This window comes from Anastrepha obliqua, chromosome 3 (genome assembly GCF_027943255.1).
Source record: "Anastrepha obliqua isolate idAnaObli1 chromosome 3, idAnaObli1_1.0, whole genome shotgun sequence".
NCBI classification, from domain to species: domain Eukaryota; kingdom Metazoa; phylum Arthropoda; class Insecta; order Diptera; family Tephritidae; genus Anastrepha; species Anastrepha obliqua.
The window spans coordinates 1,050,838-1,069,709 of record NC_072894.1 but is presented as its reverse complement, the minus strand read 5'-3'; the positions used below and the strand labels follow the sequence as shown (position 1 = coordinate 1,069,709).

At 38.4% G+C, this 18,872-nt stretch overlaps 1 protein-coding gene across 7 annotated transcripts in view; it reads right to left on the bottom strand.

Annotated features, from left to right (window-relative positions):
- Window positions 1–345: 345 nt before the first annotated feature.
- LOC129241255 (klarsicht protein) overlaps window positions 346–18,872 on the bottom strand; it is a 194,147-nt gene continuing 175,620 nt past the window's right edge. For 4 of the 7 annotated variants that reach the window (XM_054877496.1, XM_054877492.1, XM_054877493.1 and 1 more), the window contains 9 exons: window positions 14,845–15,024; window positions 13,746–14,784; window positions 13,124–13,271; window positions 12,191–12,869; window positions 12,012–12,117; window positions 4,843–5,018; window positions 4,376–4,779; window positions 4,059–4,281; window positions 346–4,000 (listed from right to left, as the gene is read on the bottom strand). In XM_054877496.1, coding sequence (XP_054733471.1) covers window positions 3,119–4,000; window positions 4,059–4,281; window positions 4,376–4,779; window positions 4,843–5,018; window positions 12,012–12,117; window positions 12,191–12,869; window positions 13,124–13,271; window positions 13,746–14,784; window positions 14,845–15,024 — 3,837 coding nt within the window. In that variant the 3' untranslated portion in view covers window positions 346–3,118. Of the gene's footprint in view, window positions 4,001–4,058; window positions 4,282–4,375; window positions 4,780–4,842; window positions 5,019–6,420; window positions 6,522–8,623; window positions 9,923–12,011; window positions 12,118–12,190; window positions 12,870–13,123; window positions 13,272–13,745; window positions 14,785–14,844; window positions 15,025–18,872 lie in introns of those variants that run through there. The other 3 variants (XM_054877494.1, XM_054877499.1, XM_054877498.1) reach the window with 3 other exon arrangements.

The window sequence follows — 18,872 nt, the reverse complement described above, 5'->3', positions numbered from 1 at the left end:
AAAAAGTAGCAATGCTGCAATTATCACAGCTTCCATGTTCGAAGACTCACCTGCTTTACGATCTTTATTGGATGAGCGCGAATTTGAGATTTTACTATAGATTAGTATCAGGAAACGTAAAGACAGGAATCTAAGTATACGTCACCAAAACTGCACTTCGTACCTCGTTCGAGGTAAAAGCCATTAAAGCCCTGATTTGCGTCGTTTTAATTACTTTCGTTGGGTTTACGAGTTACCGCTTCATGTTGGTTAGCAAAGCTCGAGCCTTTCTTTCAATTGCATATTTTCCATTTTAGGAAACTTTCACATATCGCTTCAAATTTCAGAAATAAAATCACCCACAAGTGTGTGTCTGGCGTGTAAAATATAATTTTTATTGTTTTTTTTTATATTTTTGTATTGCCCATAGAAGAAGAATTTTAAGATCCTTTAGAAATATTGAGAAATATTTAATGCTATTTTTTAATTAAGCTAGCCGTTTTCGAAGTTGTTCCAACAACAATCGGGACTCGCCTTTTTTAGCATATACGCTAAGAATAAGTATAAATTGCATAGAAAATGTATCAATTACTTTTAGAACCATATTTTAGTAACTTAATTTAAAGTAATTATTAAGCATAAAGTATTTCGTTATTTTTCTTTTGTTTGAATTAGAATTGGCTCATATTTAAAATTGAGTTTTCAACACGATTACGATATGAATAAAATACATATATATCATGTACGAGTATGACCACCCATAGATTGATATACAGTGACTCACAGCCCACTTCGCCTGATGTTTTATTCAAAAGGAAATGTACATTTTCAAATAAACTCAAATGCACATTCAAAGATTCATATATTTGAACTATGAACACCAACAAATGAATTCAAAGTATCTAAAAGAAATATTTACAACAAAAACAAAATACGGTGTAAACCGATCCCACAGCTTGAAGAATCTTCCGTAATGCCGATTTTCATGAAAGAACAGCTCAAAACAAATCATTTGTTAGTGCACGAAATATAAAGTCCAGACTGCAGTTTGCTAAAAGTCATTTAATAAGGACGGAACCTTTTGGAAGTACTTAATGTTTACTGATGAAAACAAATTTAATATTTTTCGATCCGAGGGGGACGTTTATCTGGGGCCAACCTAATTGACAGCTGTCGCCGAAGAACCTGCGAGGCTCAGTAAAACACGGTAGGGATCACATTATGGCTTGGGGTTGCAGGCCATCAGGACGGGATAAAACTACCTATTTAAATTTATCGAAAAATATTGCATTGCAAAGTGTTGGATAGCTCGGGATAAATTTCGATTCTATCAAAACAACCACCCAAACACAAATCGAATATTGTCAATCATGGCTTATCTGGAACTGCCTCCTTGTGATTGAAACCCCAGCGCAATCGCCCGAAATCAATGTAATTGAGAATTTACAGAGTTCTTGAGCTTGAATTCTCACATTAACAACTGGCAGGACATAAAACGGGCGTTAGAAGAGAAGAGGCAGAAAAACAACCGAATGCCATATACAAAAAAACTTGTGGGCTCGATGCAGTCTCGGTTTAAATAAAAAACAAAAAGGTTGTCATATAAAAATTGGTTGGTAAAAATCTTTTTGAAATTTGTATAATTATTTTAAGTTTACCTAAACACACGAAATAAGCTGAAGTCGTTTTGGCTGTAATTTGTTCTGGTTGTAAGAATCCCTTTTAAATTGAAAGTTGCTTTGAATTTATTTTTTGGCGTTCGTAATTTGAATGTAGTTTTAAGTTTTTTCTTGTTTTTTGCTTTCAGAATACAACTTACAATTCCATACATATTCCTTAAGCTAAATGAACACAAGAAATAAGCTGTGAGTCCCTGTATGTACATATATTAGTAGAGTGCGAATCAACTAGCCTAAAGTAAGTTTCCGTTGCTGCACCTATTAATGTAATAGAAAAGGACTTTTAGCGATGATTCGAAATCCCGCTTGAATTTGTGGGCATTGAGCGTCCAAAGTAAAATGTCAGTCAATCCACCAACCGGTAATTTAAAATATGTATAAATTGTTTAATTCCATTCCACAATACGCATTTTCTATTAATTCAGATCATTTTATAAGGAACTTTTTTGGGATGTGTATAATCAACCATTTTATTTTGGGCGGTATATTCCAGGCACTTTAGTGTTTTCGAAACAAAAAAGCCGCTGTATAATATTTTCATGTGGCGATTCTAGTGATTGTTTGATCGAACTGAGCTGTGTGTATTTTGTGGCCTTTTGAAAATGCCCATTCTAGTTTTCCGTAAGGACTACTGTCTTACTGCAAAGCTTGTGTTTTATAGTAATTGTTGCTTCAAAACCTCGACCAATTTTCAATTTTTGTAACTGCAACAGCACAATCTGCTGCCTTGTTGTCCTCTGGTCATTATCTTAATACAAACTTTACTAATTTGGGATTAGTCGGTGGCATTCCACGCCCATAATAATGTGGCACGCTTAAATTTCACAACACCCAAATCAATGCAACGTCGCTCAATGCTTTCAGAAGACAACAATTCCAACTGGTTGCTTTTAATGCCGTTAATATAAGTCCTTGTGAAGCATGGGATCGTTGTAAATATACCCGTTTTTCAATGTATTTGTTCTTTTTGTTTGTTTTTTAGAAATTTCCTTTTCCATTTTTCAAATGCTCTTACAACCTTAATAAATAAAATACCCTCTCCATTAAATTAAGTGTCCTTCTATCGCCCTAGTCTGCTAGTCCTCCATCTTCTTATGAACCAAGTTTGGCTTAGAATGAACGGCTGATTCGACTTGCAATCCATTGGATTATATGTAAGAATATTGCGCTGCGTGGATATCTGCTTAATCGATAAGTCCTTAACCCGTGCCGCTGATGCGTTTATTAAGACATGTAAACAAACTTATCGGCTACGTTAGTTCCTATACACCCCTAAGAAACAACCATCTTGGCAACCGCAGTTTCTACCATATTTGCAACGTACAAAACAAAGCTATGCATGTCTGTGGTATATCTGGTAAGCGTAAGCTCAGTAACGTAAGCTCAGTTGCACCATTAGCTGCGTCTGGACTGCTTAGTTGCGCTGTTGGAAGCATCTGGGGGTATTGATATAAGATATTTCAAATCGGCGGAGGGCCCCGAATATAGCGCAGTTGAGGCGTGAAACTCATTGACAGATTGTTGAGGTTGTCGCAGCAATTGGGCTGCATAAGGCAAGCGGCGCAGAGGAAAGTGATCAATGCCAATTGCATGGGCACAGCTGCTTTGGCAATGCGCCAAGCCCAGCTATTATGCGAAGACTTGCCATCTTTGTCGTCCGCCATGTCCAAATCGAACTCCAAGTCCGGATCGTCGGCGGGATCACCAGAATCAGGCGCACCCGCAGTCAAACCGGTGCACAGCGCTTTATTGCCCCTTGCGTTTTTAGATGATGACGTACTTTTGCTACCAGCGTTAGCATTTGGTTCGGTGGTATTCCTGCTTTGATTGCGACGACCATTTCTTTTTGCTGTTGGGTTTTGTTTTAAGGGAGAGTTATGGCCATGCGTTGCACTGTCTCTCTTGTCTCCCGCATGCCCGTTGGCTTTTACATTTTCACTGAGTTTGTTCACTTCTTTGTTGGCGTTTTCTTCTCCAGGTACTTGTAGTTGCTGTGCCTCTGTTTGCTGTAATTGTTGTTGGATTTTCTTATTTTGATGTGTAGCTGCTGTGCGCACGATCAAGTCGCGACAGGTGTTCTGCAAGGTTTTGAGCTCTGCTTCAGCGGACTCCATGCGCACTGCAATGGACTTCATCGCTTCACTACCAGGGGCCAACGCCAATTCCAGTTGCTTTACTAGACGCCGCAAAACGCCCAGACGGCGTTCGCGCTCCGATAGCCCACCGTCCGAAGTAGCACCACCGTCGGAAATTCCAGAGTCCGAAAGCGAACCGTTGGAAGCTGTGAATTTTGCGATATGTAATATATGATTAGGGTCGAGATGCTCCTGCACCGCTGTAAGCTGTGAATGACAACAATTAAAGAAATTTGAACTGATCGGCCTTTAACCCAGAACTTACCTGTTCCTGACTAACATTTACACGCTCTGAAAGTAATTTAGCCACAACTTTAACATTCTGAGCGAGCTCCACTGGGGTAGCTTGACCTTTGTCCAGAGCACCCTCCAGACCTTTTAACGTACCACGATCCTGCCCAAGCGCTTGCTGGAACTCATACAGCCCATTCTCCAACTGTCGCCAAGCGATCAACGAATTTGTAAGCGTCTCCAATTGTGTATTTATTCTGTGTTAAAAGAAAGCAGTGTCAAGTTGGGTTTCTGATCGACATCTATTTCGAAAACAATTGCAAATAGAAATCTTCAAATGTATGTACGTACCTTGCGTCAGCATCGTCCCAGGCGCTGTACATGTCACTCACTTCGTTCTTCAAGTGCTTGTGGAATTCATTCTCGGCATTGATTAGTGTGTGTATATCCAATACTTTGGCGCCCTTACTCATCGTACTTGTGCCGATCGAAGTAGTCATAGTAGCGGTGCCAATGATTACGTTATCTCGCGTATTGCTATTGAAATCTGTCGTTACTACAACCTTCTTATCTTGAATCACTGCAGAGGATACGAGCTGCTCAGGCTCATTGATGACCTCCTCACCAGCTTCTTGCAATTCCTTCTCTGCCAATACTTTCTGCAGGCGTCTTTCCTGACGTGTTAACCAACTGTGCACACTGGCATTCAGGCGAAGCATATTTGTGCGATAATTCTGCAACACCGTTTTTTCACTCTATAAAACAAAAAACAAAACCGTTGTGTGAAGTAAATCGGTGAATCGGTTTGAAATGCTTACCTTTAAAGACTCGATGGCGACTTGGATCTGCGGTTCTGTGTCTAACAGTTCAAACGAACTCTTGTTGCCCAATTTACTCAGAGAGTGCTTGAGAATGATCATTTCTTGTTGCATTTTACGTGCGGATGCAGCATTTTCGCTCCAGCCTAACAGATCCTCCCAGGCTGCTAACAGATCTGCAATTAAAATATTTGTTAGTTTGGCGATTTGAATAAATTGGTTGCAATGATGCCATGAAAACTATACTAGCGGCTCAATGATCAGCGAACCAGATCCGAGTGAATTGAGTTCAACAGTGCTCTGAAACGGAACGTTAACGCATGAATTACGCTGCCCACCTAAGCATGTTGCTCAAAGCTCACTCTATTGCATCAAATAGTTACTGAAAAGTGGTTTTTGTCTTCTTTGCATTTGTCGCTGATTTAGTTGAATATTTTTGGAAAACATTTGGCTCGCCGTGAAAATAATGGCGGCTCTTTCACATTACAATTGACATTCCGTAAAGTGCAATAGTCATTTTCGACATTTAGAAAATTTGCACTAACAACTAATTCACCTGAATTTTTTTTATTTTATTCTACTTGCTTTGACAAATAAACCAGTCTCCAAGAAACTGTTTATTATCCATAAGAGTTTAGTCTGATTCAGCATTGAAGATAAACGGAAAATTTTAGAAACCACTGAATAATGCATTTAGAACAAAATAATATATAACGGGACGAGGAATGGACTTTCTTGCCACACAGAAACAGAATTTATTTTAATATATGTATTGGTGCTACGTTTAGGTGTTTTATTCGCATTTTCGAAAAATGGCTTTGTCAAATAGCCATTAGCCAACAGATTCATTTAAATAAATATTTATATATGTACACATGCAGGGTGGTCCATGGTGTTTTTATCATATGTATGTCATGTTGACAGTGACAGCTCTTTCTCGCTGGAAATCTTGGCAGAGAGTCAGTGTCATATCTGCGCAGAACAAAATGAATCGCCTTACGCTTGAACAACTTTGGGAAATAATGACAATTTATTTTTATAGAAAATGCTGAAAATAAATCAAAGTCATCTTTCCTGACGAAGCGCAGTTTTATCTCGGCGTATCTAGGGATTGGAGAACCAGCCCGTGAGAGTTTGGTGCAGAATTTGGAGCGGATTTACCATTGACTAGTTTTTCTTTGAAACTACTTTGATTAAAAAGCCAGTTTGGTTAACGGTGAGCTCAACTGGGCATGGTAAACGATTTTTTGTGGCCGGAAATTGAATATATGAACTTAAACGAGCTTTGGTCCTGGTTGCGCAGAATAACGCTTTTTTTTAGAAGAAACCACTATGTCCAACACCATTTATACTTGTAATATGTATTTACATATATGTTGACTTTCTACTGAATGCACCGGAGAGTAATATTTTACAAACACAAAGAAAAAACTATTTTTCTTCAACACACTTTATTTGCCACCTTAGTTATTGGAGCCTTATATCCGAAGTTATGGCCCTTTAACAGTGACAATCACAAAAGTCAAACTCAAATCACAGGGACATATGCAAATATAAAGTTTTATGTTTATATTTTACCAGAAAAGCTAAAACTATTCCACCAACAAACTTTCCCAAAAGCGAGACAAACAATTGTGATTACGACCGCACCTTGAAAAAACCAAAAACCCACTGGCTGCATGTGTTTCACATGCAGTTGAATGGAGCTGAATGTAATCGACGGTGGCCATGAATGTAACAGACGCGGGGTAGGTAGTGTGTAAGCGGTAGGTGCAGGCGAAGAGAATCGAAGCCAATGCCACGCAACCCACCGACAGACATGCAACCAAATTTGGTTTGCTGGCGGCAGTAAAATATTATGTATTCGAGATTCGAGTGGGCTTAGGTGGAGTGTAAATCGCACCCAAATGACGATTTGCACAGTTAAGTGAACTTCAGGAATTTTTTACGCGCTCACACAAGGCCACAGCCATAAGCGGTGTTCGATGTTCAGATGCAATTTCATTCACTGTCAGTTGCTGGTGCATGTCACTCCAACCAAATACCGCCCGTAAATCAGAGACATTTGAGAGAAGAGAGTAGAAAAAGATCTGTGCTTTTCTTTCTGACAAAACTATTTTCTTTTGCCGATTTCAAGTAATTACGAATATTCCACCAATGACATGAGTTACCTCTCAGTGCACTGCAACATGCAAGCTAATGTGAGCATTGTTGTTGTTGAATTTGCTGCAATTAATTGCATCGCTAAGTTGCTTGACGACTTCGATTAATATGTGAGCCATTTATTGTCGCGATTTTCACTCACATATCAAATATGCGTATATGTATGTATGCAAGTATTTATGTATATGACGACGTCGCACTTGAATCTGAGTAGTAGTAGTATTTTCTGAGACAGTCATTTCAAATTGAATCGGAATATTTATAGAAATTTACGAAAAGCAGGAATGATCAAATAAATGCTTAAAATAGAGCCTGACCCAATAGTCGGCCATCAGTCAAGCTTTAAAATTTAATCTGGCCATAATATCTTCGCGCACAATCTAATACATACATACAAGCATACAAAACAATACATTTTTAATTGTGAAATTTCTCAATCTGTTGTGAACGTTCACTGGTCAACAATTGCGGAAGCTGTTCCGCTTGAATCGGATATGAAAATCGCAAAATTTATCTACAACGCACTCTTGTACATAACAACACAAACAATGGAGCACCAAATTCATATATATGTATCTATGTATGTAAAAGTATGTATGGATGTACGTTATGCGCATTAGAAGTCAATGCACTTTTTACAAATATATTGAAGCTAAGCTTTTGTGATTTTTTTACACGTACAGGGCAGAGTGCGAACAGTATTTGCGAAACACAACAACTCAAGCAAATAATGCCTAAACAATGGGCAATCACAAAGGTAAAGAAAAGTGAGTATAATGCACAGCCTGTTTTCGTATGTGCATTATAACGATGAAACTAATATTGGGAACACTTGAGGTCATTTGATTTGTTCAGGAATTTAAATCTTTCAGGACTGCAAACGTTAAACATTCTAAAATATCATATTATTTTTTTATCAAACTTAAATCATCATGTGTATCGATAAAATTTAGCTGCGCTTTTGGCGCTTGAAAAATGTCGGAAGAAAAGTGAGTAGAAAATTTTAGTGTTCCGATTTTTGTAGTGACAATTTCTTCAGTATCTAAATCTTAAACAATTTGAAGGCGAAGATTCTCGTCAGAATTAGACTCATTACTGAGTAAGAATTCGCAGCTGGACGGAAGAAAACGAGCGTCCTATGGAGTAAAGTTGTAGAGAAAGTGAAAAAAACAGAGATATAACAATTTATAGAAATTTGGTGCAAAGAAAATTTTTAAGCCTGCTAGTGGCATTTCAAAGAATCAGATATTTTTTTATGAAGAGCTTTTTCATGGCAGACACGGAGATTCTAACCTACGCACTCCCGAATGGTAGTCACGCACCAACCCATTCAGCTACGGCGCAGTGTGTTCTTGTTGGGTTTGCATCCATTTTAACATTAAATGGTGGCAATAGTGTTCATTACATAGGTGATTTTAACTGTTTCCATTTTTTTATACCAAAAACTTTGGATTGCAACTTCACATGGGAAAATGCGTTTCTATTTTGATATATATTTTTAGTGATTATTTATTTGTAAATAAAAGGGGGCATATTTAATAGACTATTCGTAAAATATTGTAGATAGTTGTTTTCGGAATCGTGTGATCGTTTTCGTAAATAATAACACAAATAATACCTTGTTCGGAAGAGGATCGTGATGTCGATGACGATGAACTCGCTGAGAGCATTTCTGAGACGTCTGTTTGTACCGCGACGTCGACTTTCATTTTCAGTTATCTTCTATGGTAGGTATTCAGTTAACTACATGCATATATATGTAAAATACCTTTGCCACTAACTAGAACACTCAATATATTTAAACAGAACTCTTTGACCAGTACGAGTACCTCCGCTTAAGTGCTTTATTATTAAACATACATACATACACACACATGCGTATATTTTCACTATGTTAGGCAAAACATGCGGATTCATTTCATTTTCTTAAAATTCATTTCATTCAATCACTTGAGAGCACGGCTTAAGTTTGCTTCACAAAGCTACTTTACTTTCTTATCAAATTTTATTATACAAATATTTGTGCTGGTAGATGGTAATCGTTGTACATACGAGCATATGTACGTATGCATGTGTGTGTGATTAGACTACCTTAATGCTTTCATCTTCAGAATACGGTCCATTTTTGTTTACGTTGTTACGTTGTTGACATATTTTCCATTCGCGCTGCCTATTACGCACCAAAATGTGATCTTTGTTGTTGTTGCCTTTATATTAATTCGAAAACATAGGTAAACAAATTCAGCATAGCAAAGCCAAATTCAAACGGGAGCTTTGAAATCTCTATCGGAACGTAGTATGTACGCATTCATGTATATTCACACGAGCATGACTACGCTAAGACCGCAAATGAATGTTATTCAGATCAAACTCTATTTTCGTGGGGGATGACGTCGTCTCACTTGACACCTCATTCGCAAGGGATGGTTTCTCATCGATTCGGCGCACTCAGAATTATTTAGTAACGCTTAATTATGCATATACATACGTATGTATGTATGTACGTCTCTGATGTCACTACGTTTTTCTTCTTAACATTAAACCGTATGCTATTTATTTTTTGTACAGGTACGTAAAAATATCACAGATCTTTTATTGAGTTGAAAAGAGTTGAGATTCTTTAATTTTGTGGAGGAACGTTATTTAAGCGCCAAATGACTTGAATGATTGTCTAAATAAACCGTTTTTTATATAAATGTAGCGACCACGACCACTTTGCTAACGGGAGGAGCACACACTGATGGATTTGGGGCGCACAACAAAGTGCTGCTACAGAGCACACGATTTCCGTTACTCACACGACACAGCTGTAGCGTGGCAGTTGTTCCCAAACTTGATGGGAAAACTAAACAGTCGTTGAGCAACGAATAAACATTTATACTTGGCATACTTTCAGAACAAAGAAAAACCTACTTAGCTCTTTGAAAGAAAAACTAAAGTTGAAAAACCAGTTGAAAGTCATTTCCATCAAAGGCCTCAAAAAGTGCAGCACACACACTAAACAAATAAAAATATGTACATACATACGCGACTGTCCCTGAAGCAAACGTTCACAACATAACGTGCAATCCAAAGCATAATAAACAATAACAAAGTGTATGGGCTGTAGGTATACTGCTAGTGTTAGTGAAAATTTCAAGGGAGCTTTTGTATTTGATACCTAAACAAAGAGAAGTGTGTTCTCTGTGTGAGAGTGAGTTCTCTTAGGCAATCTTTTGGCACGGATTTTCTCTTTTGTATTACTTGTTTCAAAATGACGTAGTACGTTCGTAAAAAAAAATTATATTACATGCCCAAGCTGCATACATACATACATACATTTATTTTATCGGCCAGTTTAATGAAAATTGCTTTCGAAGCTTCACTTATTGCCGCTGCCAAGCTTTTTTTATTTATTAGGCGCTGATTATACTTACATATGTACGTATGTGTATGTATGTGGTATATATGTTTGTGCAAAGGCTGAGAATTGGCGAGGAATGGAAAAGATCTGACATTCTGTTGAAACAACAAAACGTAGCATCAGACAGAACTGCTATGAAGGGCCACCACTTCTCAATAATAAATTTTATTTCTTTCCCGCTTTCGACGTTTGTTTATATTTTAAAACTTTGGCGTTTATGCAATTATTTAACATAAAAACAACCTTCGCCCTTGTGCTTTGTTTGTTTGTTGATTCAACAGAGAAACAGCAGTCACCAGAAAAATTAAATACGTTTCTGCGTCTATGGAGTTACGTCACTTTTTAAAAATACAAATGAAACATACTGCCAAATATTATATGTATGTACGTGTAAGTATACATAGGCAATTATTTAGTATTCCAGCAAATATCGAAACTTTTAATGAAGTAAAATGATTACAAAGCGTTTTTCTTTTAATATATCAACTACCTTTTGGCATTTTACACGTTTAGGTAAAATATGCTAGTACGTATGTATGAATGTATATACAGATATATCGCGAAACCTTATTTTGAGCCTTCACTTTACACACCACGAACCCACCAACACTACACGCTCGCAACCAAGTACTTTTGTGGCCACACCGATGGCGCAGCGTAAACAATTATTTTTACAATTCATATTCAGGTTGTTGTATTCTTTCAACAGATAAAAATGTGGGTTACTCACTTGAGTGAAGTAAATACGCTGGAATGCTAGATATCAAAACGATGTTACATTAATGTAAATAAGAGTGTTAGCACCTTATGAATTAGTGGTTAAGTAATCAACATTCAATACAAAAAGTCCATAGCATCAATTTTTAAAGTAAGCTACAGTACATTACAAGTGTGAGCCCTTTACCTCAGCGTGACTCCTTTCGTTAGTTTAGTCTATTTACTATTTCTAGTTACGTTATAGCAATACAAATGAAAGTGATGAGCTAATTTACAAGTTGTACATTTGACAATCACATGAATAATGATACAATCACTACGGTTAAATTAAACGTATAAATTATAACTTGAACTACAAAATAAAAAATCAAACGCGTAATATTTTTTCAAAAATATGCAAAATCTTTATTGGTAAAAGAATAAAAAAATATTTTATAAAAGTTTAACAAATTCGTTTTATGCTTGTCAAATGCATAACAATACACTTGTGTTCGTAAATTATGTTAGCTCTCTTCTCAAAAACTCGACGTATTTTATTCTTATTCAATACTGATCATTTACCGTTTATTGCAACTTATACTGTACTTATACATACAAATGAGGGAATGTAAATGGGAATACATTTTTAGATTTAAAAAACAGATCACGAATTATTCACAATTTTTAAAGCTTCAGGCGCTTTGCATTATTTAGAAAAACTTTTTAAAGAACGGAATGCTACAGTTGGCCAGGGAGTATAGGCTCTTTAGTGTGTTTATAAAAAAACGGTAAAGTGTGAAGTACATAAGCATATTACTAATGTCTAGTAAAAAGTCTATTGTTCGCGCTATGAACCGTGTAATGGGCGCACACTTGCAATCGACGTGAACATGAAGAGCCAACTCACCTTTTGTTTGGCCGGCACACTGTGCGGAGAGTACTGTGCCAGGAGGGCCACGCAGAACAGCCTCCAGACACCGAATATTATCACGGCAAGTGTTGATAATCTCCGTCTGAAATTCAGACAAATTTACATAATTGGTTTTGGTATTTAAAAATGTTGCTGTCGTATATCTTCCAACTTACGTAATCCTCAGGGCGCAATAGGTGGCAGCGTATTTTTAGGGCTTCGGTGTCTTCTAGGCGGTTGCGGCTTTGCTGTAATAAATTACGCATCTCCTTTTCGTCGTCGGAGTCATCGCCGCTGGACGAAGAGGTGGCCGGTATGACCTTGATGCATTTATCCAGGTTGCGTGAAGAGCGACGACGGTCGTCAACTTTACGACGACGTGTTGATGTGTCACTTTCTGATGTGCGACGCAAGGACTGTGCCGAATGGCTCATTCCGAATTCCAATTTGCGGCTAGTTGAATCCAGTTTTTGTTGCTGATTTAATTTTTCCATACCAATTTTCGGAGTAATAGCATTTGCTGAAGCTGACAGTGACACCGAACTGTGTGTATTCTGCGTGTCTGATGAATCTTTAACGGAAAAGATAATAAGTTGGGTGAACTTTTTTGCATGGACTTTGTGCTTACCTTGACATGATTTGCGACGAACCTCTAATGTTTTACGTCTTCTTTCATACTCCAAGTCAAGCGCACGACGACGTCTAGCATGGTCCACACTGTTGGCAATTGTGTCTTGCGTAATGGTTTTTGTGTCCGTTTGCTGCAATGAGTCCATACGTGGCGGAGACAACGAATCTAAATTATTAGCAGCAGATAGCGAAGAACAGCAATCCGACTGCGAATCGATGAAATTTCTAGAAGAGCAAACAATTTATTTTTAGTCATTTTTCAAGTGCAATACCGGCCCCTGTGCGCCTAGTGGCTGCATAACATTTTACTTTAGCATACCAGCTGTAATCTGTCAAAATTTAAGAGTTTAATAATGCTACAATTTCCTCGTAGAGGACATTTTGTGGTATTAGTTATTCTCTTCCGCAAAATTCACTTGTAACGATAGTTGAGCGCACGCGAGTCGATCCCTTTATGTATACACGTATGTTCAACTCACCGGTAATCGTCGCCGAATTCCATTAGCTTTCTGGCTGCGTCCGAATCGAATCCTTCAGAGTAGTTCTCTGAATTATATTTTTCTTGATAGTTGTCCCAGGCTGTTTCCGAGAAACTGCTGTGATGATCCTCAGTACCAGTGGTGTATTCTGTGTTGAACAAAAATTTTCAAATTAGCAGATTTGCTTTTAATTGCAACAAAATGGAAACCGAAATAAAAATATTGCATTTCAACATAAAATAACATAAACGTATGCAGATACATATCTACAGCCACAGCCATGTGCAATCTTACACACAAAAATACATACTAGAGTACATATACAGTCACATGTTTATGGCTATAGATATGCATTTGTGGTTGATTATTTGCACAAAGGCATATTTTTTAACTTCTACAAAGTGTGTGGATACCTCGCTGCTTCTGGGGCACTGGTGTGGCAGCTTAGAACACGAAAAACATTGCAGTGTTAGAAAGAATTGTATTGAGAAGTGAGAGAAATTACACTAAAAGCTACTCATACGAAATTGCAGTGCAAAAAACAATAAAAATAAAAAATAAAATAAAATGACAGCACTGACAATGCCTAATGTAAAAGCAAAGCGATTCAAACCACACTAACCTCCTTGCTGTTCTTCTTCATCGTTCATATAGGTGGCCAATGCTGCCAACGACCCTAACCGCTTCTCATTGCGCATGTATGCCGAAGTATAGGAGCCCACGCGAAAGTTGGGTTTCATCAACTGCGCCTCCTCGCCGCTTTCGTTCTGCTTTTCTGGCACTGCGTGCTGTTGCGACTGCGATTGTACCAACGCGTTTTGCGCCACACCGATATTGCCGCCTATAGCGCCCTCGTTTGCCACTGTGACATTACTGCGTTGCAAGCTCAAGAGCGCGCTCGTTATCTCGCGTATTTGGTGGGCAGACATCGATTCACACGACTTCATGAGCAGCGTCTGCGCGAGTCGCGGCACCTCGGCTGTGTCCTCTGACAAAGAATCTGGGGTTTTCTTGCCAGCCGAATGTGCGTTAGAGGCAACCATGCCAATATTTGTACCAGATGACATTTTCTTCTTGCGTGTTTTGCGCCGCTTCAACGAACCCTTACTATTGCACACTTTCACTTGGGTTACATTAGTGGTGGACGAGGAGGAGGCACGTTGGCGACCAGGCGATAGAGAGTCCAGTGCCGACTCACTGATAGAGTGCGTGGCGAGACCAGTTTGCACGTTGCTTACCGTTGCCACAGCCGTCGCCGTTTGCACTGTTTCGGTGGTCAATTGCGACAAACACGACACCGACCATGGTCGTTCCGACTTACGGCGTGCCTGTGACCGTTTCACAATCTTCACATTTAAACTCTGGTTGCTGCTTCCATAGCCTAGTACCGTCGTTGGGCTGAGAATTGGTTCTGCGGAGCCTCCAAAGCATTCGGTGGAGTTGCCACCGTACGAGTTTGTGCTAGTTTGCATACAGGTAGCTATGGAGTCTGTGTGACCCTCAGAAGTATCTGAACCAGGCTGTGGAACGGAATCTGTTTCCGATGCTTCGCCCGATGCTTCACAGTCATCGCCTGCCTTTACATTCGCATTACCATGTAATTCACCCGTAGGATTCCTGTGCAATTGAGTTGGCGTTGATGGTTGGTGCTCCAGCCACTCCTTATGAAGATAAAATAGAGTAAATAAGAATGAAAATGGAAACTTCTTGGGACCACTTACTTGGACACGTTGTTTGATCGGGCCTGGCATGATCACCTCTCGTTTTTTCACTGTTGACGACAATTTGATGACGGAATGCTTCTGTTTCTGCTTATTCGGCGTCTTTAATGCCTCGGCGTCCCGTACTAAATGCTCTGCTTCAAGTACCAGCTGTTTGATAGATTCATGCGAGAGTGTACCCTGAAAGCACAATAATACACAACCAAATGAGCCGATAATCGAACAACATCAAAACAAAAAGAGAGTTGCGATAAAACAAACTACTTGTCAGCGTGTGAGCGTGTGAGCGAGTCATGCTATCAGCGAATAAGTATATGAATATGAGTAACCTGATAGGGAACTTCGCAAAGAAAAGTATTAATTGGACGTGTGTGCAAAAAGCAAATGATTAACTCATTCACTTGGAAGTGGAGTAGAGTACTGGCTATGCGGAGTATCTTATCGCCTGTTTTTCTACTAAAAAAGTGAACCATAGCTTCAAGAGTTTATGAAAAATAAATACATACATCAATTGACGTTTTTTGACTCATGTGCATACAAAGTCACATACATACATGTATTTATTCACACATTGAAATGAACTCGCAAGTGACAAATATTTTGACAGCCTTGGAGAGAAAATCGAATCCGCAAAAAAAGTCAGAGCCATTTCTAGTGCATAGAGAATTTTATTTATTTTGCATAATTTCGAACTGATTCCGAACTACAGTACTTTCCGCTTAACCGTACTTCAAGAGACCGATAAAATCGGCGCACAATCGGTTTTAATCAGCACTGCTCAAAGTCTTCAAAAACCGATATTTTTACTTTTATTATATTTGAATTTTTTCTTCCAAAATCGTTCATCACAAGATTTATATTTTCCAAATCGTAGGGACGGTTGGTTTGCTTGGCATGTGTCATATCTTGCCGGAAATTTGCCTGAATCCGAGTATTTCAATGGCACATATTGGCGAGCAATTGATGCTTTCTAAGGCACCGCACTATAGAATTGATCCCTATTTAATTGGAACGCAACTACATAGTCTTTGCGCTGAATGCTCCAAACGGCTTTTCCTGTATGTTAATACTGTATTCTACATGACAGGCTTTTATGGGTAGCATCGATTAATAATCTATGGCCAATCGAAGTTTATCCCGAAATACTCCTAAGCTGGTTGCTCGTGTGTACTGACACAATGATCTAACTGAAAACTTCATATGAACCCTGCAGGTAGAGGATTGCATACCTATACGAGTATACCCTCTACTTTAATCTGCTAGCTTCACATTCTACAATTTCTGTTCTTATCATACAAGGAGATCTATTTTTGTTGGAACTTCTAAGTACTAAACGTAGATATACATACATATGAACATAACTATACAGTTTTCCATTTGGAATTCTAGGTACAAGGGTTCAGATTGAATATCTAATTACCTAATTTATGCGTGTCAATTGTTGCGTAAAGACTTTTGAGCAGCCTACTGCTGATAATTATAGTATTAGTTGGTTACTTTATCTGATTTTTTTAACTTTTTCGGCATATTTTTTTAAATTGTGGAAATTATATGTGTATGTATGTATGTATATGTACGAATGTACAAATATAAATTATAATATTTCAATTCACAATTTAAGTAGGGCATGTCATTCAAAATAATTAGAGCACAAAGTTAGGCTTTTTTAGAAGCATAAAAGGTCAGTTGTAATAAAAATTAAAATGACAATAAGTCCATGCGCTATGGCATATCAGTACTAGTCGTAAATCTGACACACCTCACTGACTTCGTTTTCACATTCAAGTTTACTAACATGTATCTACTATGTACTACTGATATATGCACATATGTACGTACAAATAGAAAAACAAATATTTATACTGCCCACAAAACCAAACGATGAAAACTCACTTGAAAAAAAAAACGTATTTAGTGGCAGCTTTTCGGGAGCTCTTCTGTAAACTTCTCAAATAGCCATATTTCTGATTAAATTATTGCTAAAGAAAACACTTTTTTCGGGATCTGGTAGAAGAGCTTTCATAAAAACTGTCTTCACAAAAGGACTTTCTGAACCTCAAACTATACATATGCACATAAACAAACCCTAGACTTTTCACAATTATAATTATATCTATGTTACATACACAATTACTTAAGCTGTACATTAGTTGGAAGTTTCATCTGCACAAAAATAGACTTCAATGTTCCTTCTCCAGCATCATTCTTTTTTATTCTTACTTTCATTTTGATTTTTTTGCAGGTGGCTTCATTTTATTTCCATCTTTCGTTTGCTTTCTTTACAATTTCTTCAAGGATGTGTAGCTTACATGTTTGTAAGGGTATCCCTATGTCATTATCTATGTGCTCGTCAGACAATTTAGTGCCGAGTCTTGCTAGTTCATCGGCTCTACAGTTACCCTCAATGTCGCGATGGCCAGGAACCCATGTTACCTTTAGGTGAAATGACTTAGCCATCTCGTTAAGAGATGTGCGGCATTTCATGGTTACCTTGGAGGTTGTCGACTGTTTTGTGAGGGATTTTATCGCCGCTCGGCTATCAGTGAAAATGTAGATATCATTTCCGGATATCGCATCACACTTTATCGGTGTCGCGGCTTTTATTATTGCCATCAGTTCAGCCTGAAAGACACTACAGTAGTCGGGGAGCCGAAAACTGAAGGAGATCCCCAGATGTTCGAAATATACACCTCCGCCCACCCTGCCCTCGAGCTTTGAGCCATCTGTGTATGCATGGATGGGCTCGCCCTGCCTCACGTCGTCCCGTTCCCACTCTTCCCTTGAGGGTAGGAGGGCCGTAAACTATGTAATGGCAAGTATAACCGGGAGTGCATAGTCCACCAGTCCGGGAAGCCCCAAAGTGCCAGCCAGGATTTTACCGTGGCCACAATCCGTGTTTGACCACTTGTTTAGAGTGTTCAGCCTTATTGCCGCACTGCGTGTGTTATATATTGCCTGCAGATCTAGGATCTGCTAGCTTGTATCTAAAATAACGGCGAGTTCACTAAGTATTCAGGCAAAGCTGGGTTTCTACGTCTTAAGCCATAGCCATGCAACATTGGTTTAAGCATTTCTGGAGTTTTTAATTATAAAAAAGAAATATTTTAATTATGCAAACAGAAAAGCGCCCATAATGCTATTTAAAACTAGTAAAAGCTTGGCACCTCTATTTTATCTAAAGAGTGATAGGCTGTAAAAATAGTTGAAATGTTTTCATTTTTGGTTTACTGGTCCTGTTTAAAAATCTATACATACATATGTAGACGCACATAATACATTATACATATATACTAATGCAACTAATTTTCGTTAGTTGTTCGCACTTCGAAACAAATAACAAGCAGTGAGCTGTCCTTAAGTTTATTGCAGAGCAATTACGTTATTTAATTGCATTTGAAATTGTATACGGACGCTGCTCGCATGCATACTTACACATGTGCATACGTATATATCCCATAATATTCGTTTGTTGTTGTGTATACTATAATTCATACTGGCGAATACTCGTAAAACCATTTCTTACAATGCAACAACAACAATCGTATAAAAGTGGCTCAACCTGCGTTACTTGAATGTTTTGCAGGCGACGACAATAAACGGAAATAATTTTTCAAAAGCAAACGAAAATTCGAAAATGACCACCACAATAATTGCTAACGCTGGCAATAGCGAACGTCTAAACGTGCAATTGATAAATCAGTGGTCAAAGAGAAAATGGTTTATAAGAAGACGGAAGGACGGACGGGAGGACCAGCGTACAAGACGGAAACAAAGGAGAGGAAACAAGTCATCGATATAACTCGGAGCAACAACCATACTGCCATATACTCCATACATCAGCAAATGTGGCGATTGGGCGGCTGCGATAATTAATTACAATTATTAGTTAAACCATTGGACATACTTGGACTTAGTCAACACAATCGCCAATTAAGCCACTGAACACCGACATTTGCAACAACAGCAACAGTACATGCGCCCGTGGGCCCCAACTTGCCTCTACACGCAAGGCGATTTGGCAGATGCAA